A 23,443-nucleotide genomic window follows, 5' to 3' on the forward strand; every position below is an offset into this window, starting at 1 on the left:
GGTGATGTTGCTATGAAGCGTACGGCATGTTTCAAGTGGCATGAACGTTTTAAGGATGGTCGACAGTCCATTGAAGATGATGAGCGTCCTCGACGTCCTTCCACGTCAACTGACAACCCACACGTCGACAAAATCAACACCCTGGTGCGGGCAAATCGACGTCTGACTGTCAGGGAGCTTGCTGAAGAGTGTGGGATATCAGTTGGATCTTGTTACGAGATTTTGACCGAAAAATTGAAGATGCACCGCGTTGCTGCGAAATTTGTGCCTCAGAACTCGTGAGTTTTTGGCCAAACACTCGATCAATGTTCTTCTCCATCCCCTACTCACCTGACCTTGCTCCTTGCGATTTTTTCTTGTTCCCCAAACTCAAAAGACCCTTGAAAGGAAGAAGATTTGAGACAATTCCCGAGATTAAGGCAAATGCGACGAAGGAGCTGGAGGACATTACAAAAGAAGCGTACCAGGACTGTTTCAACAAGTGGAAACACCGTTGGGATAAGTGTGTGCGTTGGGGAGGAGAGTACTTTGAAGGGGTCCCAGACCTGTAACTTCTAAATAAAGTACATTTTGTTTTATGACGTCAGTCCGCGTATTTTATTAACAGACCTCGTATTATAGGATAAAATGTGCAATTGGATTTGTGTAACTCACGAAATTCTTTTACATTGAGCATGACCGACCGACACTTGACTTTATACCAAAATTAAAGACGTGTAAGCATTGTAAAAAAAAAAAATCAATATCCAGTGGCTATAAACGTTTTTTGACAGCTTTTACCTATGTCATTCAGATTATCTGTTTAAACATGTATTTGTACGATTATCATTCTTCATGCAAAAATGAAGCTAAGACTGGTTACACATACTTGCGAATTTAAACTTTATAAAAGTTGTATTGGTTCTAATAATGCATTTTCCATAATTCATCTACGCATATTTGGAAAATGTTTTTTTTTCCCTAGAGGGTGTCTTCCCTCTAGTCTTACACTGCTAAATTAGGGACGGCTAGCGCAGATAGCCCTTGTGTAGCTTTGCGCGAAATTCAAAACAAACCAATCGCATAAGGTGGTTTTTTTAATACAAATCAGAAAGGAAAAAACCTCTTGTATTGATCAAATTTGCAACAGATTTACCACAAATATGACAGAATATATTTGAGTAACTTACACAACATCTTGTTACCATAACGAGGAATAAATAATATTAAAAAAGAAAAAATAATTTTAAAGTGCACATACAAACAGGTACTATCCAGAAAAGACACGTCATATTAACCGTTTATTTACCAGCGGTGCGTTTCTCATGGATTTTAGAACGATCGATAAGACTGTCATATCACTATTAGTATGGAGAAATATATAATCAGTAGTTGTATTACTTTTGATCAAAGCAAAATGTGACCCAATTTCAGTGAAAATGATTCACTTATGTAGATATACATATAACGTTTCGTGAAAAATGTATACGTGGTGGAGAAAAATGGCTGTTTTCGGATTCAACCTACTGAAATTACTGTAGGACATGTAAAAATTTCAAGACAATAAAACTATCATAAGCTTGTTTTACCAAACAAAAGTGTTACAGGCTAAAATTTTGCTCGGGTTCAGTTTTTACTTATTTCCAGAATAAGTACGCGGTTATGTAGAACGGTGTGTCCTATTTTAACAGTTAAGGATTGGTTGCAAAGGCGAAGTTCGAAAATCAACATGTTACTGCTTTGTTTACCGACTACCAAATATGTTATTTGTAAAAACGTCATAAAATATTTTATGATATATCCAGTAGAAATGAGATGGGAAAGTTTGTTTTTTTTTCTAATACATTATGGGAGGTAAATTGTTAAAATGAAATAACTGCATTAGTTGCTAGGTGGCGTGAAAAGATGAAACTTAATTTTTTACAAATTTAATGTAGAAATTCAAAGATAAACTCAATGTTGTGTTCTTGTATGCCAACCTGGAAGATTTGTATAATGTTTGTCAGAATTCTGTGTGTAATACTGTTTTATCTTTAACTTTATTTTCAAGTTCGATCACTCTCAGTTTTCAAAAGCATCATATAATCAAAATTATGTTCTGCATGTCTGTTTCTGCTTTGTTGTTGTTGTTCTTGGAAGTATTCCCACTTGAACCAAACAAGTCGCTCATCATCAAGTTTTTGAACAAGTCGCGCATATTTGCTAATTAGAAATTACTCGCGACATATAAATATTTTAATAATATCTAAATACGCCAGAAACAAATAGGTAATGCAAAAATGTTCTAAACAAACTTTTTCGGCGTATTATATTGGTTCTGAATACAGTTTAAGTAAATATAAGACGTGCATAATGTTACGTATTACACTTTATTTCGGATGAGTCTCCCATTTATTGTGTTACGTACTATAATTTATTTCAGAAGAGTTTCCGATTTATCGTGTTACGTGTGTATGATATTACTATTTCAAATAACCGGAAATTTGAATTTAGAAGTTAATTAACTACTAATATGTATCAAATTTATATTTGACAGCAAGATTGACACATACAATATTCGTTTTTAATACAAATATATTTTAATATACAAACAAAAAATAATACATTTTTATAGTAAGTTATTACTAATAGTTATTACAAATGATGGTTTATATACAACAGTTTTACAAACTTGCAGACAATGCTGAATCTTATATCCGGTCAAGAACTGAATATTTTATCGACGAGCAAATTAATTCTAAGTTTATTGTCACACTTCACTGAAGCTTGCTAGCTTGGTTGGTCTCGCACCGCTGTCTTTCACCGATGATGATATTTAATGTCCTCATAGAAATCCTAACGTTAGAAATAATTCATTAAAGTTGAATGGCTTGTAATGTTCGAAATATGTTAACATTCCTGGTCAAATTTTGTAGTTTTTCGATTAATATTCAGTAATCGCAATTATAGCATACTGACTGAAGCTGACTAATAATAATAATAATCTCTTGTCTTTCGGCGTGTCGGTTTTTTTATTTTTCAGTCACGCGAGACTTTAGAACATTCACCAAAGTTCGCTTGCAACAATACTATCAATCACTCGTATTACATACACACGTAGTACATTATTGATTCATACGCACAAGAATATTCTATAAATTTCGAGAGCCGGCACGACTTGCGCAATACACAGTAAAGAATATATAAATCACATGCAAAAATGAAAACTTTAAAAAACAAGCGTAGGCACTAAAATAAATGTACAACAGTAAATCTGTTACAATACACATGTGCATGCTTACTGTTAGGCTGAGGTAACAAAAGTAGGCTCAAGGGAATTGTTGAAAGGCGGGATTTTGGCAACAGGATGTAGGGATGTTTTGTACCTGTAATTGTTACTGTGTGATAACTAAAGATAACAAATGGCTTTTAAATTGCAGATAAAGAAATTTCATGATTTAAATATATGATTGGTATAATAAAGAACCCCTTCCAGACAGTCTCAAAGGATGCTTTCAGTAATAAAGATTTGCAGCCTTAAGGTAGGCTATTTTAAGACGTTGATTTGTTGCCTTAGAATCTGGTATGGATTGTACAGCTTTCTGACAGAATATTCTCCAGCTAAAATAACATTAGTTTAATGACTAAAAAAGCTCCGCAATTGCTCCTGAAATGCCTTAACTTAAGGGCTTTCATGTCTCTCGATCACATTTTTCTTCATTAATTTTTGCGATTTCGTTGTTGTTGGATGATGTGCAAAGAAAAAATGGTCATTTTAGAAATAGGTGTTGCAGATCCGAGCTTATAACTACTTGTTTCTCTTTATTCAAACTAGTCATCGAATTCTTCTTGCCGATATAAATCGAGCTGTTTACATTATATATACATGTATGTATATTAATGTAAATATTCAAACATTTATGGGGAAGGGGTCCATATATAGCTTGCATATCCCCAAACCTGCACAGAGCTTTATAGATGGTGCACATTAGATGGCGCGTGGTTAATCATTGCGCCTATTTTACTTACCGGTTTTTCCTTGTTTCTTTAAGTGGGTAACCTTATGACGTTGATTACTGCGCGTGACTAAGCATTTTACCTGTTTCACGTACCGAATTTCTTTTCTTCTTTCAGCCTGTAACCTCTGACCTTATGGGTTGCGCGTGGCTAAGGATTGCACATATTTCACTTATCGATTTCCCTTTTATCTTTCAGCCTGTAACCTCTGACCCTATAGATTGCACGTTATTAAACATTGCATATATTTCACTTACCGATTTTCCTTTTGTTCTTTCAGCGTATAATCTTTGACGCTCAGAAGTCTTGCATACTTATCAATACTTCTGGTTTTTATTTATTACGTTTTGGTTCATAATTACTTTTGAAAAACATAATAGCTTGGCCATGCCTTAATTGGATATTTCTAGCGATGCTGTGTACAATTGTATTTAAAAAAATCCATAATGTTCAAGTTCCACTTAGAATATATATTAATATGAAATATAACGAATAGATCGATTGGATTAGAAGCGTGGATGAAAATCAGTTATGGATTGCTTAATAAATTGATAATTTCACCTACATAGACATGTGAACATGTAAATATATTAATGAATGGAATGAAAATTTTGTAAAGATTATAGCTTAAGAAGTAAATAGTGTGAATGTGTGTGTATGAAATTATTTGATATGTATACATACATAGTACGATTTATAAAGACAAGCAGAGTTAGTTTAATACAATTTATTTAAGGGTGAATTATCCAAACAAGTGTTTATAAAATCGGGTCTTCTGGGGATATAACCAATGTTCCCACCTTCCCCACTCCTGTTTGTATTAATCATCAGGTGTGCTGTTCAGTATAACATTACGTTACCTGAGAAAAAGTCTGTTTAAAACATCTATACTTCAAGAAACAAACTTATATCAACAAAAATTGACATTGATCATCAGCAGCACGTGACATGCTTATACGCTATGTAATTTTGACAGTCAAGTGTAAGGTAAATTTATGACTAGTGTGTGTGTATATATATATATAGTTATACTAGTGTTTGGGTTGGGCTAACCTTGAAGTAGATCATACGGGTACTTTGGAGATACAGCATTGCCAAGCAGTATGTTGATAATTTATATACTGAAGTTTATGTACATTCTGTACAGCATAAAAAGTTTGTTTTTGTAACCAGGCGCAATTGCTGTCTATGCTGCGCTCACGTAGCCAGGTCTGGAAGTGGGGGTTCTTTTTGTTCGAAAGTGGAACTTGTTTCATGTGCAACTTTAGTGCTCAGGGTCGAAAGAAAATTTCTGAAATATATAATGATTCTTTGATTATCACTGCAAATAAACATTTCTAGTAAATTTCATCTAATAAGTATAAAAATGTTATTTCCGCATACATATAGTGTTACAAGAGCAAATTATATAAGTTGCTATCATCACAGAACGAAAAAAACATTGAATAGGTAAGCAGAACTCCGACAGGAATGGGTGATTGTTTGCACCCCCGAACTCTCCTTAGCTGCGATTATCGTAGCCCGATTTTTAACTTTATAAGTCTGCACACTTACCATTAAACCACTAGAGGACTATATTAACATAGATATTGTGTGATGCTTCTTTTTTTTTAATATCGCGCAAAACTACACGAGGACTATCTGCGCTAGCCGTCCCTAATTTAGCAGTGTAAGACTAGAGGGAAGGCAGCTAGTCATCACCACCCACCGCCAACTCTTGGGCTACTCTTTTACCAACGAATAGTGGGATTGACCGTCACATATAACGCCCCCACGGATGAAAAGGCGAGCACGTTTGGTGCGACAGAGATTCGAACCCGCGACCCTCGGATTACGAGTCGAACGCCTCAACACGCTTGGCCATGCCGGATGCACTCGTACATTTGAATTATAACATATTTAAATTATAATTTTTTTTATGTTTTTGCAGTTTCGTCTGTTTCACAAACATGTCTCAAAGAAATCATTTCTCCACACTTATTCTAAACTGTTGAATTATGTACATTATTCAGCTGCTGTATATGTTGAGAAAACTTGCACAACATCGACGCTTGTTCGGTTCCATAAGTTTTATATGATTAGTCTGATTTCGCATTTTCTGTAAGTCATCATTAGGCCTTGCCTTTTTTTTCGGCTTGGCATGGCCAGCTGGTTAGGGCATTCGACTCGTAATCTGAGGGTTGCGGGTTCGAATCCCTGTCACATCAAACATATTTGCCCTTTCAACTATGGGGGCGGTTATAATGGTACGGTCAATCCTACTATTCGTTGGTAAGAGTAGCCCAAGAGTTGGCGGTGGGTGGTGATGACTAGCTGCCTTCCCTCTAGTCTTACACTGATAAATTAGGGACGGCTAGCGCAGATAGCCCTCGTGTAGCGAAATTTAAAAAACAAAACAAACCTGTTAACAAATTGTATCTTATGAGTAACGTTGAAAGCGACTCTGAGGGAGTACAATAAGGGCGTGTATCACTGAATGGATGAGTCTGTAAATGTGTAGCGAAAGCATGCAACCAATGATCTGTTGACGTTGAGATCTTGTGTTTACGCTTTTCATGTACTTGGTTTATAAAGTTTGACTGATTTTACTTTTTCACATTTCTCTTTCTTCTTGATGTGCGGTGATTTGGTATAATTTACTTACGTATTTGAAAGAAAACTTTTCTTGCAAAATAATATAATTTCTTCTTTTCTAAGCGTTGAAAGCAGTTACAGTTCAATGTACAGCTCAGAGTGTAATTTACAGTAACTGTTGATTTAATAGCATTTTGTTGCGTAGTATGACTAACAAAGAAAACAACTGTCAGGGAATACAACGAGAGTTCGTATCACGTGAATGGATGAGTCACTAAATGAATAAAGAAAATATGCGACCAATAAGCTGAGGTCAAACTGTAGAATAAACAGTATTAACATCTTTTTTCAACCTTGTATATTAGTGAACAGATAGATGTAAATGTTAAATTGCTGTGTTTCTGAATAGTTAATACCCTGTGAGTTTCTACAATTTTACATTTACAAAAATACAATAGTTTTTATTTACTATTGAAAAACCCTCGAGTATGTTAAAACAGTGTTTTGTTTTTCTAAACACAAAATAAAGAATAGGACTTTGTTTTCACGAAACAGAAAACGCCAGTGCATTAAAATTAAAACAAGATAGTGTAACATATTTTACAAACATAATCTCAGTAATAACACTGTAACCCAAAAGACATTTCATAAAATACCATGCTAGTAATGAAAGAAGGTAACCTAAAGGATATATTTCAGAACACCTTTCAGAAAAAGTTAATAATGATGCAGTGTAACCCAATACGAAAGTAGTTAAAAGCATCCACCCTCGACTCTTGGGCGAAAATTTGTTTGGTATAGTAATAGAATGAGATTGTCGGTCTTATAGAACGTAAATTATCCCAAAATGCAGAAAGCGTTTCTGTTGTTTTTTTTTCGGCAAAGGTCCGGTCCACGAATATGCAAATTAACCAATGCGGTCTGCTCGACCCCTAGTATAGGGACAAAACAAATTTCCAAATCTGTTTTCTTTAAGTAAGTAAGCAGATAAAACCAGCTTGGAGGTGGGTCTTCTACTTTCTATTGAATGTCCTGGTAAACTATACATAAAGTGTGAGCCATTTTCCTTGGAGAATAGTTGTTTCATTTGATGTTTAACTGTAGAGTTTAGATACACTAAAGAATATGTTTATATTTTTAAGGTTTTATATTTAGTGACTTTGAAACTTAATTATTTTAATACTCTAAACAGTTATATTTTAAAATATGTAATAATAATAAAAATCTTAGTCAAGTTTTTTTACAGTATGACCCTAATCCTATAACCGCTAGACGTTGGTAATTTGATAGTGAACATAAATTCTTGAGAGAAAAACTAGTATCAATCTGATTCGTATATAATATTATTCTGCATAATTGTAAATTGACAAATGGATGAATATCGATTCCGCCTGATATAAATTTTCACTTATTAAAAAAAAGCCCAATTTTAAATTGAAGATAGCGTGAATCTTTAAGATTACATGAAACATATTTTAATCTTATTTTAATTGTGCATATTTCAAATCTTGATGTGTTCTGACAATAATAACCAATTAAACGTTTCTACTATGTCAGTTTCGAATATGAAGAAATATGTGTTCGAGTTAATGGCTTTTAAAACAAAAGAGAAGTTGGAAGGTGATGAAAGTCTAATGAAGAAAAACTGAAACTTATCATCTCTCTTTAAATAAATAAGGGATATTCCTTTGAAGAATCGATTATAATAAAGACCTATTGCAATGCAATTTAAGTTTTCAAAGTTGTGATACCTGTTTCTTGAATGCCCTGCAGAAGTCGAGAAAATTGCCCTAGTTTCTTTGGAAGTAGGGCCTATTTTTCATTCACAGTGTACTGCAGGAAAAACAAATCTTATTGGCTCTCATTGACAAGCTTGAACAATGTACATATGCTTACAAAAAACGTTGCAACTCATTTAACAAGAGAATGAATAATAGTCTTACTAGCTATTATCTTTCCATTTACGCGCGAGTTTTTATTAATGAAAGACCGTTTCTAACTCTGATTTTGCTTATTTTTATTTGTAAGTATGAAATTTGGATAACTTTTTTTCTAAAAATTATGAAGAGAATGTTAACTTTATAGATGATTTTAACGAATTTGTTTTAAACGTTAGACCTAATTACAGTATAAAATCCTTACGTAGTTTTGCGCAAGTGAACCACGATTCAAGATTCGCACTTTGGCCCCACTTTTAGTTAAAGCCATATTGTTATGTCCGGCTATATAACTCAGTTCTGAGTATAATGAAGCACAGTTATACGACTTCCACAATTTACCTCTGAAAACTCTTGTAGGAATTTAGGATTATTCGTTCAGAACAGAGACTCTAATCATCCTGTCTCATTTCTTTATGAATATTACATTCTTAATTAACTAATATGGACAACTACATGTAGGTACAAACTAACTAGGAAAAACGCCTTCTTTGATTACTCCTACCTATAAACAAGTCCTATCAGCTGTAATTATGGGTAGACATAAAGAACATGCCATAGCCTCTAATATAAATTAACTTGTGTGACATGTGTGTGTGTATATATATATATATCGACCAGCTATTGAAAATGGGATTCATGCCCGGAAGGCTCTTGCTTAGGTCTTAATTCACTATATCTGTTTCCGTGTTTTGTTTTTCTGTGTTCAACTCACTTTTATGTTCAAGCATGCGCAGAAGATCCGGAAACCTTTATCTACCTTGTTGGTCGAGTTTTTTCGGTTATTATGTTAGTACTATATCTTACATGTGCATGTAGTCCACGATATGTCATTTGCTGCATAATGTTCGTGTTAGAGCCAGATTAAAAAACAACAACAAAACAATTCTGATAAGTATTATAGTGCCCTTTGCTGTTGTTTCGTTTCCTAGAAACGAGAATTTTGGTTACACCCAAGAAAAGATCTATGATCTGAGTTATCGTATCTGAAGATTTAGCTGTGTTTGCTCTACTAGGGTATCTTCCCCCACACTGAATGACAGTTTTGAAATCCGCAATTTTATCCTTTGTTCGATAAAACTGTTTGTTCTATGAGAGTTAGCCATGATGTAAAAGGACATTAATTAAACCGTTTTATAAGTGAGTGCTTGAGTGATAAATAATTGTCTTGTTTGATTTCTACGTCTCCATAATTTTCACTTTATAACGGATACGTGGTCACTTTTTGTTAAGAAAACTAAAATTTTGTTACAATTTATTTATAACAATACTGACGTTTATACTAAGATATATGTAAAACAAATTTATACACATAAAATATTTTAAAGACATTTGAACATTAGGTTTTTGTGAGATGATATTAGCACAGACCATGTATGTGTCGTCACACGATTTTAAAACAAGAATCATCTTAAGCACCTTACATATGTCTATAAAAACTAGATATTTATGGAAGTGCAAACACATATCATGGGTAATTTTGTGTGTATTTAAACGATTAGTCTTCTTCTGCCTCGTACTGTTTTAATACAGTAAAGCCTGAGACTTTAGTACTCGTCCGTTCGATTGGTGAAATACAAACTCGTTTTTAACAAATGACAGGAAGTAGTGCTTCTATTTTTACTCAACATAATAAGTATTAAAAGTAATAATAAAAATACAGAAAGGTACCAATACTAAGAACGTACTATTTTTTAAGAATTTTATCAATATGAAATTAAATGGGGAGGGACCCACCTCCCTTCAAGACTTTCCTCATGTCATTCTATATCACGTTGGTGCTGAATGATCGAAAAATGTAGAAACGGATAAAGAACACACACTTTGATATTTATTTATGTAAATACCCCCAGTAGCGCACTGTTATGTCTGTGAACTTGCAACGATCCACGTGGTGGGCAGAGCACAGATAGCCCATTATGTAGTTTTGTGTTCAACTTCAAATAAACAATTTATATAGGCCTACAAACTGGCATAGAACTGTCAAGTCTGTAAACTTAAATAATAATTCACAAATTTAATTTTACAAAGGGTGCCAAAACTATTTGTATTGCAAGCCATCCCTAATTTAGCAATGAAACACTAGCAGGAAGACATCTAGTAAACACCACCCACTGCCAAATCTTATGCTACTAAAGAAAACTGGGATTGACTTTTACATTATCATACCCACATGGTTGAATAGAGGAGTTTGTTTGACGACAGGTATTCGAGCCCGTGACTTACAGATTGCTAGTCGAGATTGTAATCTGTTATGCACACTATTATTGATATCTGGTATATTTTGTTGTTGTTTTTTAAAACATTTAATTTTAAACTTCTTGTCTACAGAATAACTTATAGACGAATATTTACATCTCTTGTAAGTACTTTGAGCTAAATGTCACTGCATAATAATTTTACTAAATGAAAAGAGGTAAGTACAAGCATGTAATTAGGGTATAATACGTGCATTTTTGTAGGAACTGTCATTATGCAAGCATTAATGTGAGAAGATAATCAAGTTTTAAGTAACATTGCACAACAAAGTTTTTGCTTCTTGAACACTGTTGGGTGTTCCTTATAGATTTTTGGCTACTGATCACGAAAATCACATCCAAATTTGCCCATCACGTACCGTTTCATCGAAATCTTCAGTTTTGTCAGGACATTTGCTACAACAGAAAAATGATATCGGGGCAACCGGAATCCGTCAATGCTTGCTGACTACTATTGGACACTGCAATGTGATGCACCGAACATTGAATAGAAACGAAAATCAGGAGCAAAACACTTTAAATTATGCTGAACTTAATAGCGTATTAGAAACATAAATGCAATACGTTATTGCCTGTAAACAGTTAACTGTCTATTTCTCAGAGTTCCTATGTGATGAAGCAAAACCAAAACTATATTTGCACATACCCACCAGGTACCTGTCACAATCAGCAAACACTTTTTGGGAAACAAAACTTTTCAAAATATTGTTGTGCAGTGTAATTAATAGGTTAGTCGAATAATGTGATAAACCTTTCATGTTTCCAAAATGAAAAAAAGACAAATTAATGTTTTTTGATACCATGAGTTTTGGCCATTTTTCTTAGGGGCAGAGTTGAATAGACAGGTTGAAATATCAGTTACTTACAGTTTGTTTTGTTTTTTGTGATCTTGCAGGAAACCATGGAGAATGCCCTTCATGCCCGAGACCGAGTGGGTGTTCAGGATTTTGTGCTGCTTGAAGATTACAGGAACGAAGAAAGTTTCATAGAAAACTTAAGAAAAAGATTCAAAGAGAATCTTATTTATGTAAGTAAATGCGTAAATGTATATTCTTGAAAACATATTTTAACATTCATGAATAGATGCTTAAACGATAATGAATTTTAAATGTTATAAAATGACCAGTGATTAGACACCTTTAATTTCCTTGGCAAGAAAGGTAACGTATTAATTTAATTGTTTTTCCCTTTTATATGCACAGCTATTTGAACAAGGTCCTGACCAATTGATGATTCTTTCTTGCCCATATAACAATTGATCAGTGTACTAACCCTTTCATTATTCTTTTTTGAGAACTCAATATTTGGCCAAAATATTTTCTCATTTTATTCCTTTTTCAAGATACATTTGATTAAGGAACCGACCCAATTACTATGCTTTCTTATTCAGACAACAATTGATCAAGGTACTGACTACTGACCCACTGATTCTAATGCCTCTCTTCAGATAATATTTGGTTAAGGTATCAAATCACTTATTACGTTTTCTTGTCCAAATAAGATTTGATGAAAATACTGACTTGCTCATTATGTTTCTTTGTCCAGATAAAGACTGACCATGGTCATGACTGCCAAGAGCTTTCATAGGTTCTGGGGAAAGATTAGTATGTTGAGTTCCTTCTCAATGAATTTATACCCTCTTTCTAAAACAATGAAACAAGTCAGAGTGCACAATAATAAATTTGTCTGACTTTGAAGTAAAACCATTATCCAGTTAGAAAACAACATTATGATATGTGAATATTGCAATCACTTTATGGTGAAACAAAATGTGATAAAGACAAAAAATAAAATCATATAGTTCAAGCTCGACGGATTACAATATTTATTTTACAGTTACTTATCGCTTTCCAGTAGGTCTATAGTACTGTAATCTGTTGTTTTGAAACTTATGGTTAAATATGTATTCTTATCATAAGATTTTGCATCATCAGTCACAATCGACATTGGTTTTATTTAGAGCTCTGTAATACTAACTTACAATGCGATTAGCTTCATATTGTTGCTTCTATAGTGTAAACAATAAACATATTGCAAAACATTCTATTTTCTAGAGTTTATAAGGATAAGAATTAAGAGTCTTAATGTTACAGAAACATGCTACAGTAGTAACTGATACAATAATAATAATAAAAAAAAAAAGAGATGTGGACTGGCACTACAGTAGTAACTGGTATAGTAATAATAAAATGTATAGTTTTGTCGCAGTTATGTTTAGTAAATTCTGATAATGAAATGATATTAATTTGCTTTATTTACTGTTTAGTATTAAGCTATAGTGTTATTTCCCTTCTCCCACAGTTAGGGAAGTTTACTCAACCTTTCTGCTTTGTTGGTGAGCATGGCTGTGGTTCTGACTAATAATAATGCTACTAATTATAATGTTATTCAGATAACACCTGACCAAGGTATTGACATATCTCCTGTGTTTAATTAATAGTAATTACCAATTTTATTGAAGTTTGAAAATATCATACACAGTTTAAACGGTGACCTAAGGTCTTAGAAGCTTTTAGCAGTTTGCCTGTTGCTCATAATAAGACTTGTGTTTCCCCAGAAAGACACTGTTTTTCCCTTCAAACACTTTACAATTGACTGCCATTCCTTCATTTTTCATTGAAAGTTGGTAGGGTTTTAATTTGGTGCAGAATGCCCATATCACTTTTTAATTTATTCCCTTATTATGGTATCAAAGAGAAACCAACTGAAAATGTATATTTTGGGTCCCTGTGTGATTATATTTACAGCAGTTGCAATAAAAATTGGCACAAACATAAATTTTCATGCATCCAAAACAGTGATATACAAAAAAAAGGTTGGATTTACCCTTTGTGAATCTTTCTAGGAGAGTCATAGCTCACAAAGAAAGCATACTTTTTTGGGGTTTTAAAACTACTTGGCTATATTTTGACCAATTTACATAGAATTTGGTACAAAGATAGTTTCCAATAGGTTCCACACATTAACAAATAAAACAGGTGGGCTTACCCATCTGTATTAATTGTAGGGGGGATCAAGATGGCATAAAAAACATAATTTTAGGGTTTTTGACAATACCTCCACCATATTTCAGCTGACATACATGGGATTTGGTACAAATATACTTTTTCTTACTGTCGAGAATAAAATTTCAAACAGTTTTGTAATTTTTGTCTTTAGCTCAATATTTTAATGTGGAAAGCACAATGTGGGGGTTTCTTGAACTATACATGTGTAAGTCAGTCAATTTAATGGGATTTGATACAAATATACCTTCTTGCAAGTTTCAAATAGTAATATAAAAAGCTTTTGATTTTTGTGTTTTCAACGATTTTAATGGTCTTAAAATTGACCATATTGAGATTACGTGGCAGAGATGTATTGCATTTAACTGCGAAAGTGGCTTATTTAATTATTAATTGTCATTGTAGGTATGTTGCAGTTGTTCTGTTAGAAAGTTTTGTATCATGTCTTTGAAATTTTGCCCATGAATTATTTTGATGTAACACTCTTGCAAATATTAGATCAGAATTCCACCAAATATTTGAAAAATCAATATAGACCAAATTACAACACACATGTCAAATGGTTATTGTTGCTGTCATCATTCTGTTATTCATCATGAAACAACTTATGTTGTTCACACAAACCTATGAAGAATTGTTAAAAACTACCAAGATTTTAACTTTTATGCAGTTACAACATAAAATCTAGGGATCAATTCCCTTGTGGTGGACAAAGCAGGCAACTCAGTGTAATTTTGCTCCAAAAGAAACACGTTTAATAAATAGATTTATATATCAAGGAAAATTTTGTTGTTTACATACACATTTAAATATAACCATAAACGTGTGAATAACAAGAGGGAAAAAAAAAACCTCTTTAGGATACAGACACAGAACCAATTCAACATCATTTTAACCTACTTCAAAAAATAAAGAAAGCATTACAAATAGAAAAACAGCTGTGAAAAATATTTGTGCTTAATTACACTTATGTGTGGGATTATAGTAAGTCATGTAGTATTTATTCTGATTGTAAAAATTATAATATTAATGTGCTTTTCATATTTTTTTTTCTTTGTTTCTATGCTTGTAAATAAATGACCTTTATAACTAACCTTAATGTGGCCAAACTATTAAGTAAGTAGTTTCAATTGTAAGTAATCAATCTGATGGTAAAGCAAGAACAAGAAACTCGACTTTCATTTGTTGTGATACTCTGTTATATGATCCAGTAATTTGTTGATTGATAGTGATGTCACATTTTTGGTGATGTCATCATTATTATTCACTGTATTTTTACTTTTTTGATCAAGACATCTTTATTACATATGAAATAAGTTGTTTTATCATTTTTACTTACATTGAGAATAAACTAATGGAGCACCTCGTACCTGCTTTCCTATTTGTATGTGAATTACATTTACTCTAACCTTTAAAACCTTCAAATGCCTATTTCAGAATGATTTAGGGGATTTATTAAGTTTGTAACAATAATTGTAATGTGATAGCATGTTGATCGTCCTTCATATTTTTTGGCAGTATATCACGGTGGTGACAGTTCAGATGATGTCATTTTGTTATTATCTGTGATTTGGATTATCAGTTTAATCTCTCCAGAAGACAAACATTAATTTGAAAAAAATAGTCTTGCAGAACAAAAGGAAGACCCATAGTCCTCTGAAGCTGCTTTACTTTACAATATACGTGTGTGTGTGCGTGTCAAATGTTAGTCGTGAAACACATCCAGCAATCCTGATTTCTCAGTTATAATTTTCCTTCTGTGTTAAGACAAAGTAATTGTTTTAAAGAATGCTACTTAATGCTCATATCGACATAATCGTAAGAAATAGTCTATTGTGTAATGGGTTCCTGTGTTAATAGTTTCCACCAACCACTTCTGAATGTTTATATTCTCTTTCTCTCTCTGTGACACATTCATGTTTGCTTATCAATTAGCATCAGCAGGATCTGGCATTTATAGTCTTCTTTCTCTTTCATTTATGTGCCCCTGGTAACTGAAAGTAGCATCATTGTGTATCCAAAACGTAAGAGTTGTATTTTACGTCCATTATCCTGTCTAAAATAATATGAGTAAAGAACCTTTTATCTAGTGTAATGGTGTTTTAGAAATTATAACATTATGAAGCACAGGTACAAAGGTGATTATTCATAATAGTGTACTGGGTGTCTTAAAAGTTAGTTATTATGGTTTGAATATCCTCAATATAATACATTGTTGAAGGCATTCAGTCCAGATCATTTCCACATTTACAGAATATCCTTAAAACTGATATATTGGTGAAGGCTTTCAGTCCAGATCACATCCACATTTACAAAATTTCCTAAAAGTCAAAACAGTTTTTGAAAACATTCAGTCCAAATCACCTCCACACATTAAACTATATTCAGTGCCAGTAGATCTAAGGAAATGAGAAAATTAATTTTAATTTTCTCAAAGTTACAATGGCCCTATTTTTCAGATACTTGTAATATGCCATAATCATGTTTAGAACATCACTTATAATTGCAGTATTACACTTAAGCTGTTTAAAATATATGTATTTTTTCTTAGTTTTGTATGTGAAAGAATACATGAAAAAATGCCATGACAAATTCTTAGGTACTATTGAAATACAATATAAAGACTGGTAGGAAAAAAGTCTTGAACTATAGTCAATATGTGGGTTGAATTTGCATGTTATTCTCATTATGGTTTATATTTTCTAGTTTTCCCATATGTTGATCAAATTATTTGAGAACTACAGTGCAAGATGTAAAGATTGAGCATTAAAATTATTACTTCACAAAATCAGTTCATCACATACAAACCAAAAGTACAAGTAAATTAACTGTTGGAGAAAGTTTCTACTATAGTATTAAGTTATGCTAAGTCAAGTATTTCAGAAAGGATAGCAAGTGTTGAATTTATTATTATAACCATAATAGTTCTGAGAAGAATTATCATTCTGTAGTTTATGTTGGCTAAATATTTATCTAATTCTGGAAGTTCTCATTAACAAATAAACTCATTAAATGGTAAAACAGATTTTAACATAAGCCAAAATAAAAGTTTTTCATTAGCAACCACACAAAAGCTGTCACCAACTAGATTTGTTTGTTTTTGTTTTAATTCCAGAATCTTCTTTAAAATGTTTGAATCACTACCTATACAATAACTTGGTGATCACTTTTATTTGATGTCTTGCAGTGTGGTTGACATTACAAATGGTGTTGAAATACATACTGACTTTGTATGTATGATTAAGTGCACTAGACTTTTTAAAGTTGCTCACATTTAGTTTCTATACTAGTCATCACTGACAAAAATTTGAGATCTTCATAATTCCTTTTCATACAAGAAGCTAGAAGATACTTGTACCACTGAACTATTAAAAATAAAATTCTGATCCAACCAGATAATGCCTGCTGGACGTTGGCTATTAGATCTCGTGCAAACATATTGTTATACTGACTTGTGTAGACAGGAAAGTTTTACAGAACTCAGTCAATTGTATGGATCTTGTGATGGATCACAGATGACAGTTTCTGCACATATTGATAATTTAAGAAAGAGAGATCAGTGTAAAGTTTTAACCCTTTTCATTATGCTGTAGCAAAGGAGACTCATCAGTGTGATAAGAACAACAGTTATGACTATGGAGTATAGAATTCAATGTACATCAGCATTATAGTTAACAATAATCAAATTATAGAAGGTGAAAAATGCAGCCATGATAACAGAACAGCCAAACCAACATTCTGTGATGCCTTGAACTTTTTGCTTTGTTTGAACAGCATTACTGAAAGACAAAGGATTCTAGCCAGCTAAGTAATACTACAAACCAACAAACGTATCTCACAATTAAGAGAGATATCGCATGAATTGGTAATACAGAAAGTGAAATTGGTTAAGTCGTGGGTTAGTGAAAACAAGAAGGATGTAAAGGAGGTATTTCTATTAGAAAACATCAAGAGTACTAAGGATAAGTACAAGTAGACAGTATGAAGTTGCACACAGTGAAGGTTGGCAGCAACATATGGAAGAAAATGCCAGGAGTGGTCAGTATAATAGATGGACATCTAGTTTTTAAGTGCTTAATGAAAAAAGAAGGCAAAATTTTCATTTAATTCAAAAAAGAATGTAAAGCATTTGTCTGGTTGACCAGTAACAGTGAAGATCATGACATTATCTTACTCCTCACAGAATTCTTAAACCACATCACAAAATTGGAGACAGCTGATTGAACTTGCATTCCAGGGCACACATTTTTTAAATAGGAGGTTCTATTGATGATAGGTAGATATTTTTTTCCAAATACTTTTAAGTTTATATACAAACATCTAGTAAAGAGATGGACAACATAAATGAAAAAAAAAGAGTAATGAAATAAGCTACACAAGCATAAGTAATTTTAATGAACATGAAAGTATCATAAGTTGCTGTCCTGAATATGGAAATATGGCAGGGTATATATCAAAATAAGGTAATTATATTAATTATAGTGACACTGAAATATAATAACTGCTCTAAATTTGGAAATAGGAAAGTAACTGTTGGTATTATTAAAATATCGTAATTAACTTTCAAATTAAAAAAACTGTCTTTGTATGAAAATATGATGTTTTAGATTGTTTTATAACACAAAACTTTGTAACTAAGCTTAAAATAGTAAAACAGTTGAAAGAAAAGTGCTAAGAGCATTAAGAAAGTTTGCTATTTTTGTGGATAAGATAAAAGTGTGAAGTTTATATTATTTTTGTCTTTCTTTTCCACAGACTTATATTGGATCAGTTCTGGTCTCTGTGAATCCTTATAAAGACTTGGGGATCTACAAAAAGGAATTTGTGGAGCACTATCGGAATGTAAACTTCTATGAGTTACCACCACATGTGTAAGTTTATTGTAAAGATATGTTTTTATTTATTACATAACCTATACATATGTACATATTCCCAACTGAAGATATGATGGTTTCAGATATGAACTTGATGTAAAGGTTGTACTTTCCCATTTTATCTACAATTTAACATATTGTAGCCATGAAGGCTCTCTTTTTCCCTCTGTAGCATCCTGCAAAAGAGCAAAATAAAATTATCATGAAGAATAAATTTATTTCATTCATATCATAAGAGGTTCGTGCAAAATATTTTGTGATATTTCTTCTATGCTAATGGAAATTTTAGAAAAATTAAGAGATTTAAATTTTAAAAGGTCTAAAATTTGTATAATATGAAATCTTACTATCCAAACAAGCAAAAATTGTCTGTCTTACCTTCTAAAGTTCTTTTGCAGTGCTTGCAGGTAAAATGAGGTGCCCAGGGTTTGTCTTGATCCCCAACAGGCATGCTGAAATATGACTTGTAGGCTTCACACATTTTAGCATATGCTGTTACAGAGTACATTTTTGCTCTTGTCTTGATAAATTGGCCACAAACAAAGCAGAATGCATCTGGAGAATGCTTGCAGCTTCTTGATGTCATCTCTGATAAAATCAGATAGGTCTATGTGTTCACTTGGGTAGCTGGAACTAAACTGAAGTGGTGAGTGGTAAGCCCCTGTGTGTGTGTGTGTATATATTACTATGGAAAGTTCTAAACGGTTCTTGAAAATTCTCTATCAGTTACTCAACACTGAATCTACATTGAATGTTCTGGAAAATTGGTAAATTTGAAAATTTCATTACCCAGGTCACAAAAGCAGAGTTTGAAGAGAAAAATAGATCTTTTTGCATTTACTTTAGGTATAAGCAATTTGGAAATAACATTTTTTGCCCAGGAACAAGAAAAAGTAAACATTTTGTTACATAGTGTTATCTACACGTGCACTGAGCTCATGATTTATGAATGGCTATTTGAGTTAGTTCATCAACTGCCAAACACAAATTGCATTACAATGAACATACGATTTTTTTTAACTGATTGTGTAGCATTTATTTTGACTATTGTTTTCTAAATTCATCATATGGGAAAAACTCTTGACAACTACATCTGATAAAAATACATATTTATGATAATATGATTTTCCTCATGACAAACGATCTTGTGGGAAACAACAAAAACGAAACAGCCAAGTTCCTTACCATTGTCGTTATGTTATCTGAAAAGAAGCTAATACTGATGTACGAAACTTTCTCGGGCAAAATCTCAGATAAAAGATGATCTATTTTTATGTACGTACTTATTGTGTAGTTTTACTATCAAAAGTAAAGAGAATAGAAAAATAGCACATTTTTTATCTTTCATAAGAGTTTAACACAACAATTCAAGTGTTAAAATCAAATAAAACGGGTGTCTAGATTTAATTGTGTGGAGAGTGAAATATATCTTTTTCAAAGCGGTTTCAGTAGTAAAGGGCTCACATAGCAGTAGAGATACACTATCTCTCAAATTTAACCTCTATTTGTAAGCCTCACATGTATAAGAAAGAAGCAGAAAAAACTGCAAATATTGTTTGTTTTTAAATTAAGCATAAAGCTACGCAATGGGCTACCTGTGCTCTGCCCACCACGGGTATCGAAACCTGATTTCTAGTGGTGCGAGTCTGCAGACATGCTGCTGTGCCAATGGGGGGCACTGCAGATATATGAATCTTTAAAATTAACGTTCATTGCTTGTGGCCAGTTGTATGAAAGTATATTCTTCTAATGGAACAAAATGATAACAGTACAATTAAAGTGGGTTATTAAAGCCAGGCTCCTGAGTATTATACGTGGTTTAAACTTTATTGAAAACGCACAGAAATGTGTTATTTTTGCATGTTATTCAGAAAACGGCCATTAATTGGTACCCAAAATTGTCAAATTAGAATTAAAACACTCATTTTAAGTGTTAAGCAAACCCGGTAATGCTTAATTCAAGAATTTTACTATTTACTTCGGTGGTTGACACGAAAAGAAACTCGTAGGTTTCCCTGATAACATCATTGCCCAAAACATATCTGTTAAGCGTTAATTTCAAGTATCGAATTTAATAAACCAAGTGATTTAAAAAATATAACCGATTCTTTGTTGTTTTTAATGCATGTTATTTTTCACATCATAAATGTTGAAATTATTCTCAACTAATTTATCTGGTCAGAGTGAAACTTTAACACAGTCGGGATATTTGTTTGTTTGTTTCATAATGTATTATCGTAAGTTATTGGTATCAGTATTTTATCGTTTTGCCACATTCCTGTGCTATATAAAAGTTGTTAAGTGTAACGATGCAAGATAAAGCTGTGTTGGTATGTTAAGGCACTTGTACGACACCTTATCAACAATAAAGACTCGTACTATAAGTACCTGCACAACTACACTGTGTGCTAACTAGTCTTCAGAACATAGAACTAATCAGCGTCAATATGTGAGGAAACTAGCCTCTTTCCTGTGTTTGTTTAAAAATACAACAGTCGTTATATGTATGCTTGTGTGTGTGTGGACAGACACGCGCACACACACACACATTGTGTACAATTCGCAAATGTTTATAAATATTTTGGTTAATGTTATTGAAAGAACAAAACTATATAAAATCATGTTCAATGAGGAACGTACTGAAATGAATAATTAATTTAAAAACTCAATTAAAAGCAAATTTTACAGCAGACAAGACATGATTTTAATGATATTTTTTTAATTTGCATTATTGTTCAGATTTCTTTGCTCGTAATTTACAAAGCACTGTATGTAACCAAACTTCTGTGTTACTATAAGCAAATAATTCAGTTAGTTTTCATTATTACAATGCTTAGTTTGCCCTACCCGCTAAAAAGTGGTGGGTTGAAGCTTTGTAAGAAAACCCGGGGGAGATTCCCTTTTTTCAGCAAATTTTATTCCCAAGATTTATTCTATCATCATAAAAGACAGACAAACAGTTTTTTTTTGAGAAAATAAAAAAATCATGTGCGCTCTTTAAAAAAAAATGTACAGTGTAAATTAAAAATGACTCGTTAATGGGTGTTACGCACAGAATAACTGGCTAACGTTGATACTATAATCTGAAGCTGTATATACGTAAGTCAGTCATCTTTCTGCAACGCTTTCCTTTATCGCTTAGCAACAAAGCCTTGACCTGATGTTGTTTTGAGTATTATATAATACTTCGAACTTTCACAATGGCTGATTTTAATTACACCTCACTAGTGTTTAACATTTTAGCTTATGCACGTACTTAGTTTGACGGAGATATTTTGAAGTTATTGGTGGGTTTAAATCATGCAAGTTATAAGAATTATGGTCACTTACCTCTATTTTTATTAGGCTTTTGTGAAGTTTTCTGTGTTATTATAACTTCTTTTTTAGATAAAATTTAATTTCTCCCAAATATGTTGCTGTTAGTATTATTACAATGGTAAAAGTTAAGAACAAAACGACCTTTACACTCCAGATGAATTTGAAATAATATATTTTTATTTAAACCAACATTTCGCCTTTGCGGCTTCTTCAGAGTTAATATACATAACTGTTTGATATTTGAATATTCGTTACATTATAAAACTTATTCTGATATTCTATTTCTCGAGTCTGCATCTAACAATGTATAAAATGTTTTTATTGTTCCATTATTGTTGTAATATTATAGTATACTTGTAATAATAACTATATTACGTGACATATATTACTTAAATAAATTATATAAAAACAAATATAACCATAATACGTTTTACAATTAACTTAAAACGCACAAACAGAACCCAAAACACAGAGCCAAAAGCCATTTAAGGTTTGCATCTTATTAAAAAATACAACAAATATTTAAAAGAAAGAAATATAAATAAGCTATAACTGTTAACGAAAATATCCAACAATTAACAGAGACAATGTGCACATGTAATTAAACCATCATTCATAAAACAATACATTGTACCAATACGTTTAACACTGTTATTTCCAATCTGCACGCTGTGTAGTATCACACAGACTTACGATTCGTTTTTAATACTGCAAATAAGCTTTGTACCCTTTCCACGTATTATCATTCCTTGGAACTTCTATTTTTTATTACTGTGTCTTGGCGCGTCGATTTATATACTTTAAGACGAAGTTTTAGAAAACTCAGTTGGCAGCAATACTGGCAATCACTAGTATTTTGCATATATTGTACATTGTTGACCTCGCGCTCGAGAATGTTTTAAAAATTTTAGAGAACAGGTGGGTCATTCGCAACACGTGTGCATTTTTAAGTATGTGTCAAACTGAAATGAACACAGATAGTAAAATAAATACAAAATATTAAATCCATTACAGTTATGATTATGATATTATTCGATTCTACCATTCTACTAGCTGTTTATTTTGATTAAACCATCTCAATAAATGTTTACTATGTAAATATTAGTAGAAAAACTATAAGTTTAACTACACCATGGTTTTGCACCATGATACGAAGAATGTAGGAAAAACTTACTTGAAAAACCATTTCCTCATAAAGAATAAATAGCAGCATTTTTTCACTGTCCTTTGTAAACTGTTGTCAACGAGGCCTTTGCCTAGTACCAGGTTTATCTATCTTTTATTTGTCCACCTTTCCACAAGAAAAGGCGTGATGCTGGCTGATGGCCAAGTTTGACTTGAAATTACATTTTGATCCGTCAGCTTTCAGATATTAACTTGTATGGTGTATTACCATGCGTAATGCCAAATCAGGTGAACGGTGATTTATATTAGGATACTACGTGTGATGAAATGTACATTTTAAGAATATTATTAAACGCTTCTAAAAAGATCTTTTACCA

General features: G+C 32.5%; 1 protein-coding gene and 1 long non-coding RNA gene across 3 annotated transcripts in view; one reads left to right on the forward strand and one right to left on the reverse strand.

Moving 5' to 3' along the window:
* Positions 1 to 23,443, forward strand: part of LOC143240301 (unconventional myosin-Ic-like) — a 110,018-nt gene that overhangs the window by 10,759 nt on the left and 75,816 nt on the right. For both annotated transcript variants that reach the window (XM_076482524.1, XM_076482523.1), the window contains exons 2-3: positions 11,640 to 11,771; positions 18,505 to 18,620. In XM_076482524.1, coding sequence (XP_076338639.1) covers positions 11,646 to 11,771; positions 18,505 to 18,620 — 242 coding nt within the window. In that variant the 5' untranslated portion in view covers positions 11,640 to 11,645. The remainder of the gene's footprint in view (positions 1 to 11,639; positions 11,772 to 18,504; positions 18,621 to 23,443) is intronic.
* Positions 18,638 to 23,181, reverse strand: LOC143240303 (uncharacterized). Its single transcript, XR_013021702.1, has 3 exons — positions 23,116 to 23,181; positions 19,002 to 19,211; positions 18,638 to 18,799 (listed from the first exon to the last, which is right to left on the reverse strand). It is a non-coding gene; the product is annotated as an uncharacterized LOC143240303 (long non-coding RNA).

Source organism: Tachypleus tridentatus, chromosome 13, assembly GCF_004210375.1.
Source record: "Tachypleus tridentatus isolate NWPU-2018 chromosome 13, ASM421037v1, whole genome shotgun sequence".
NCBI lineage: Eukaryota > Metazoa > Arthropoda > Merostomata > Xiphosura > Limulidae > Tachypleus > Tachypleus tridentatus.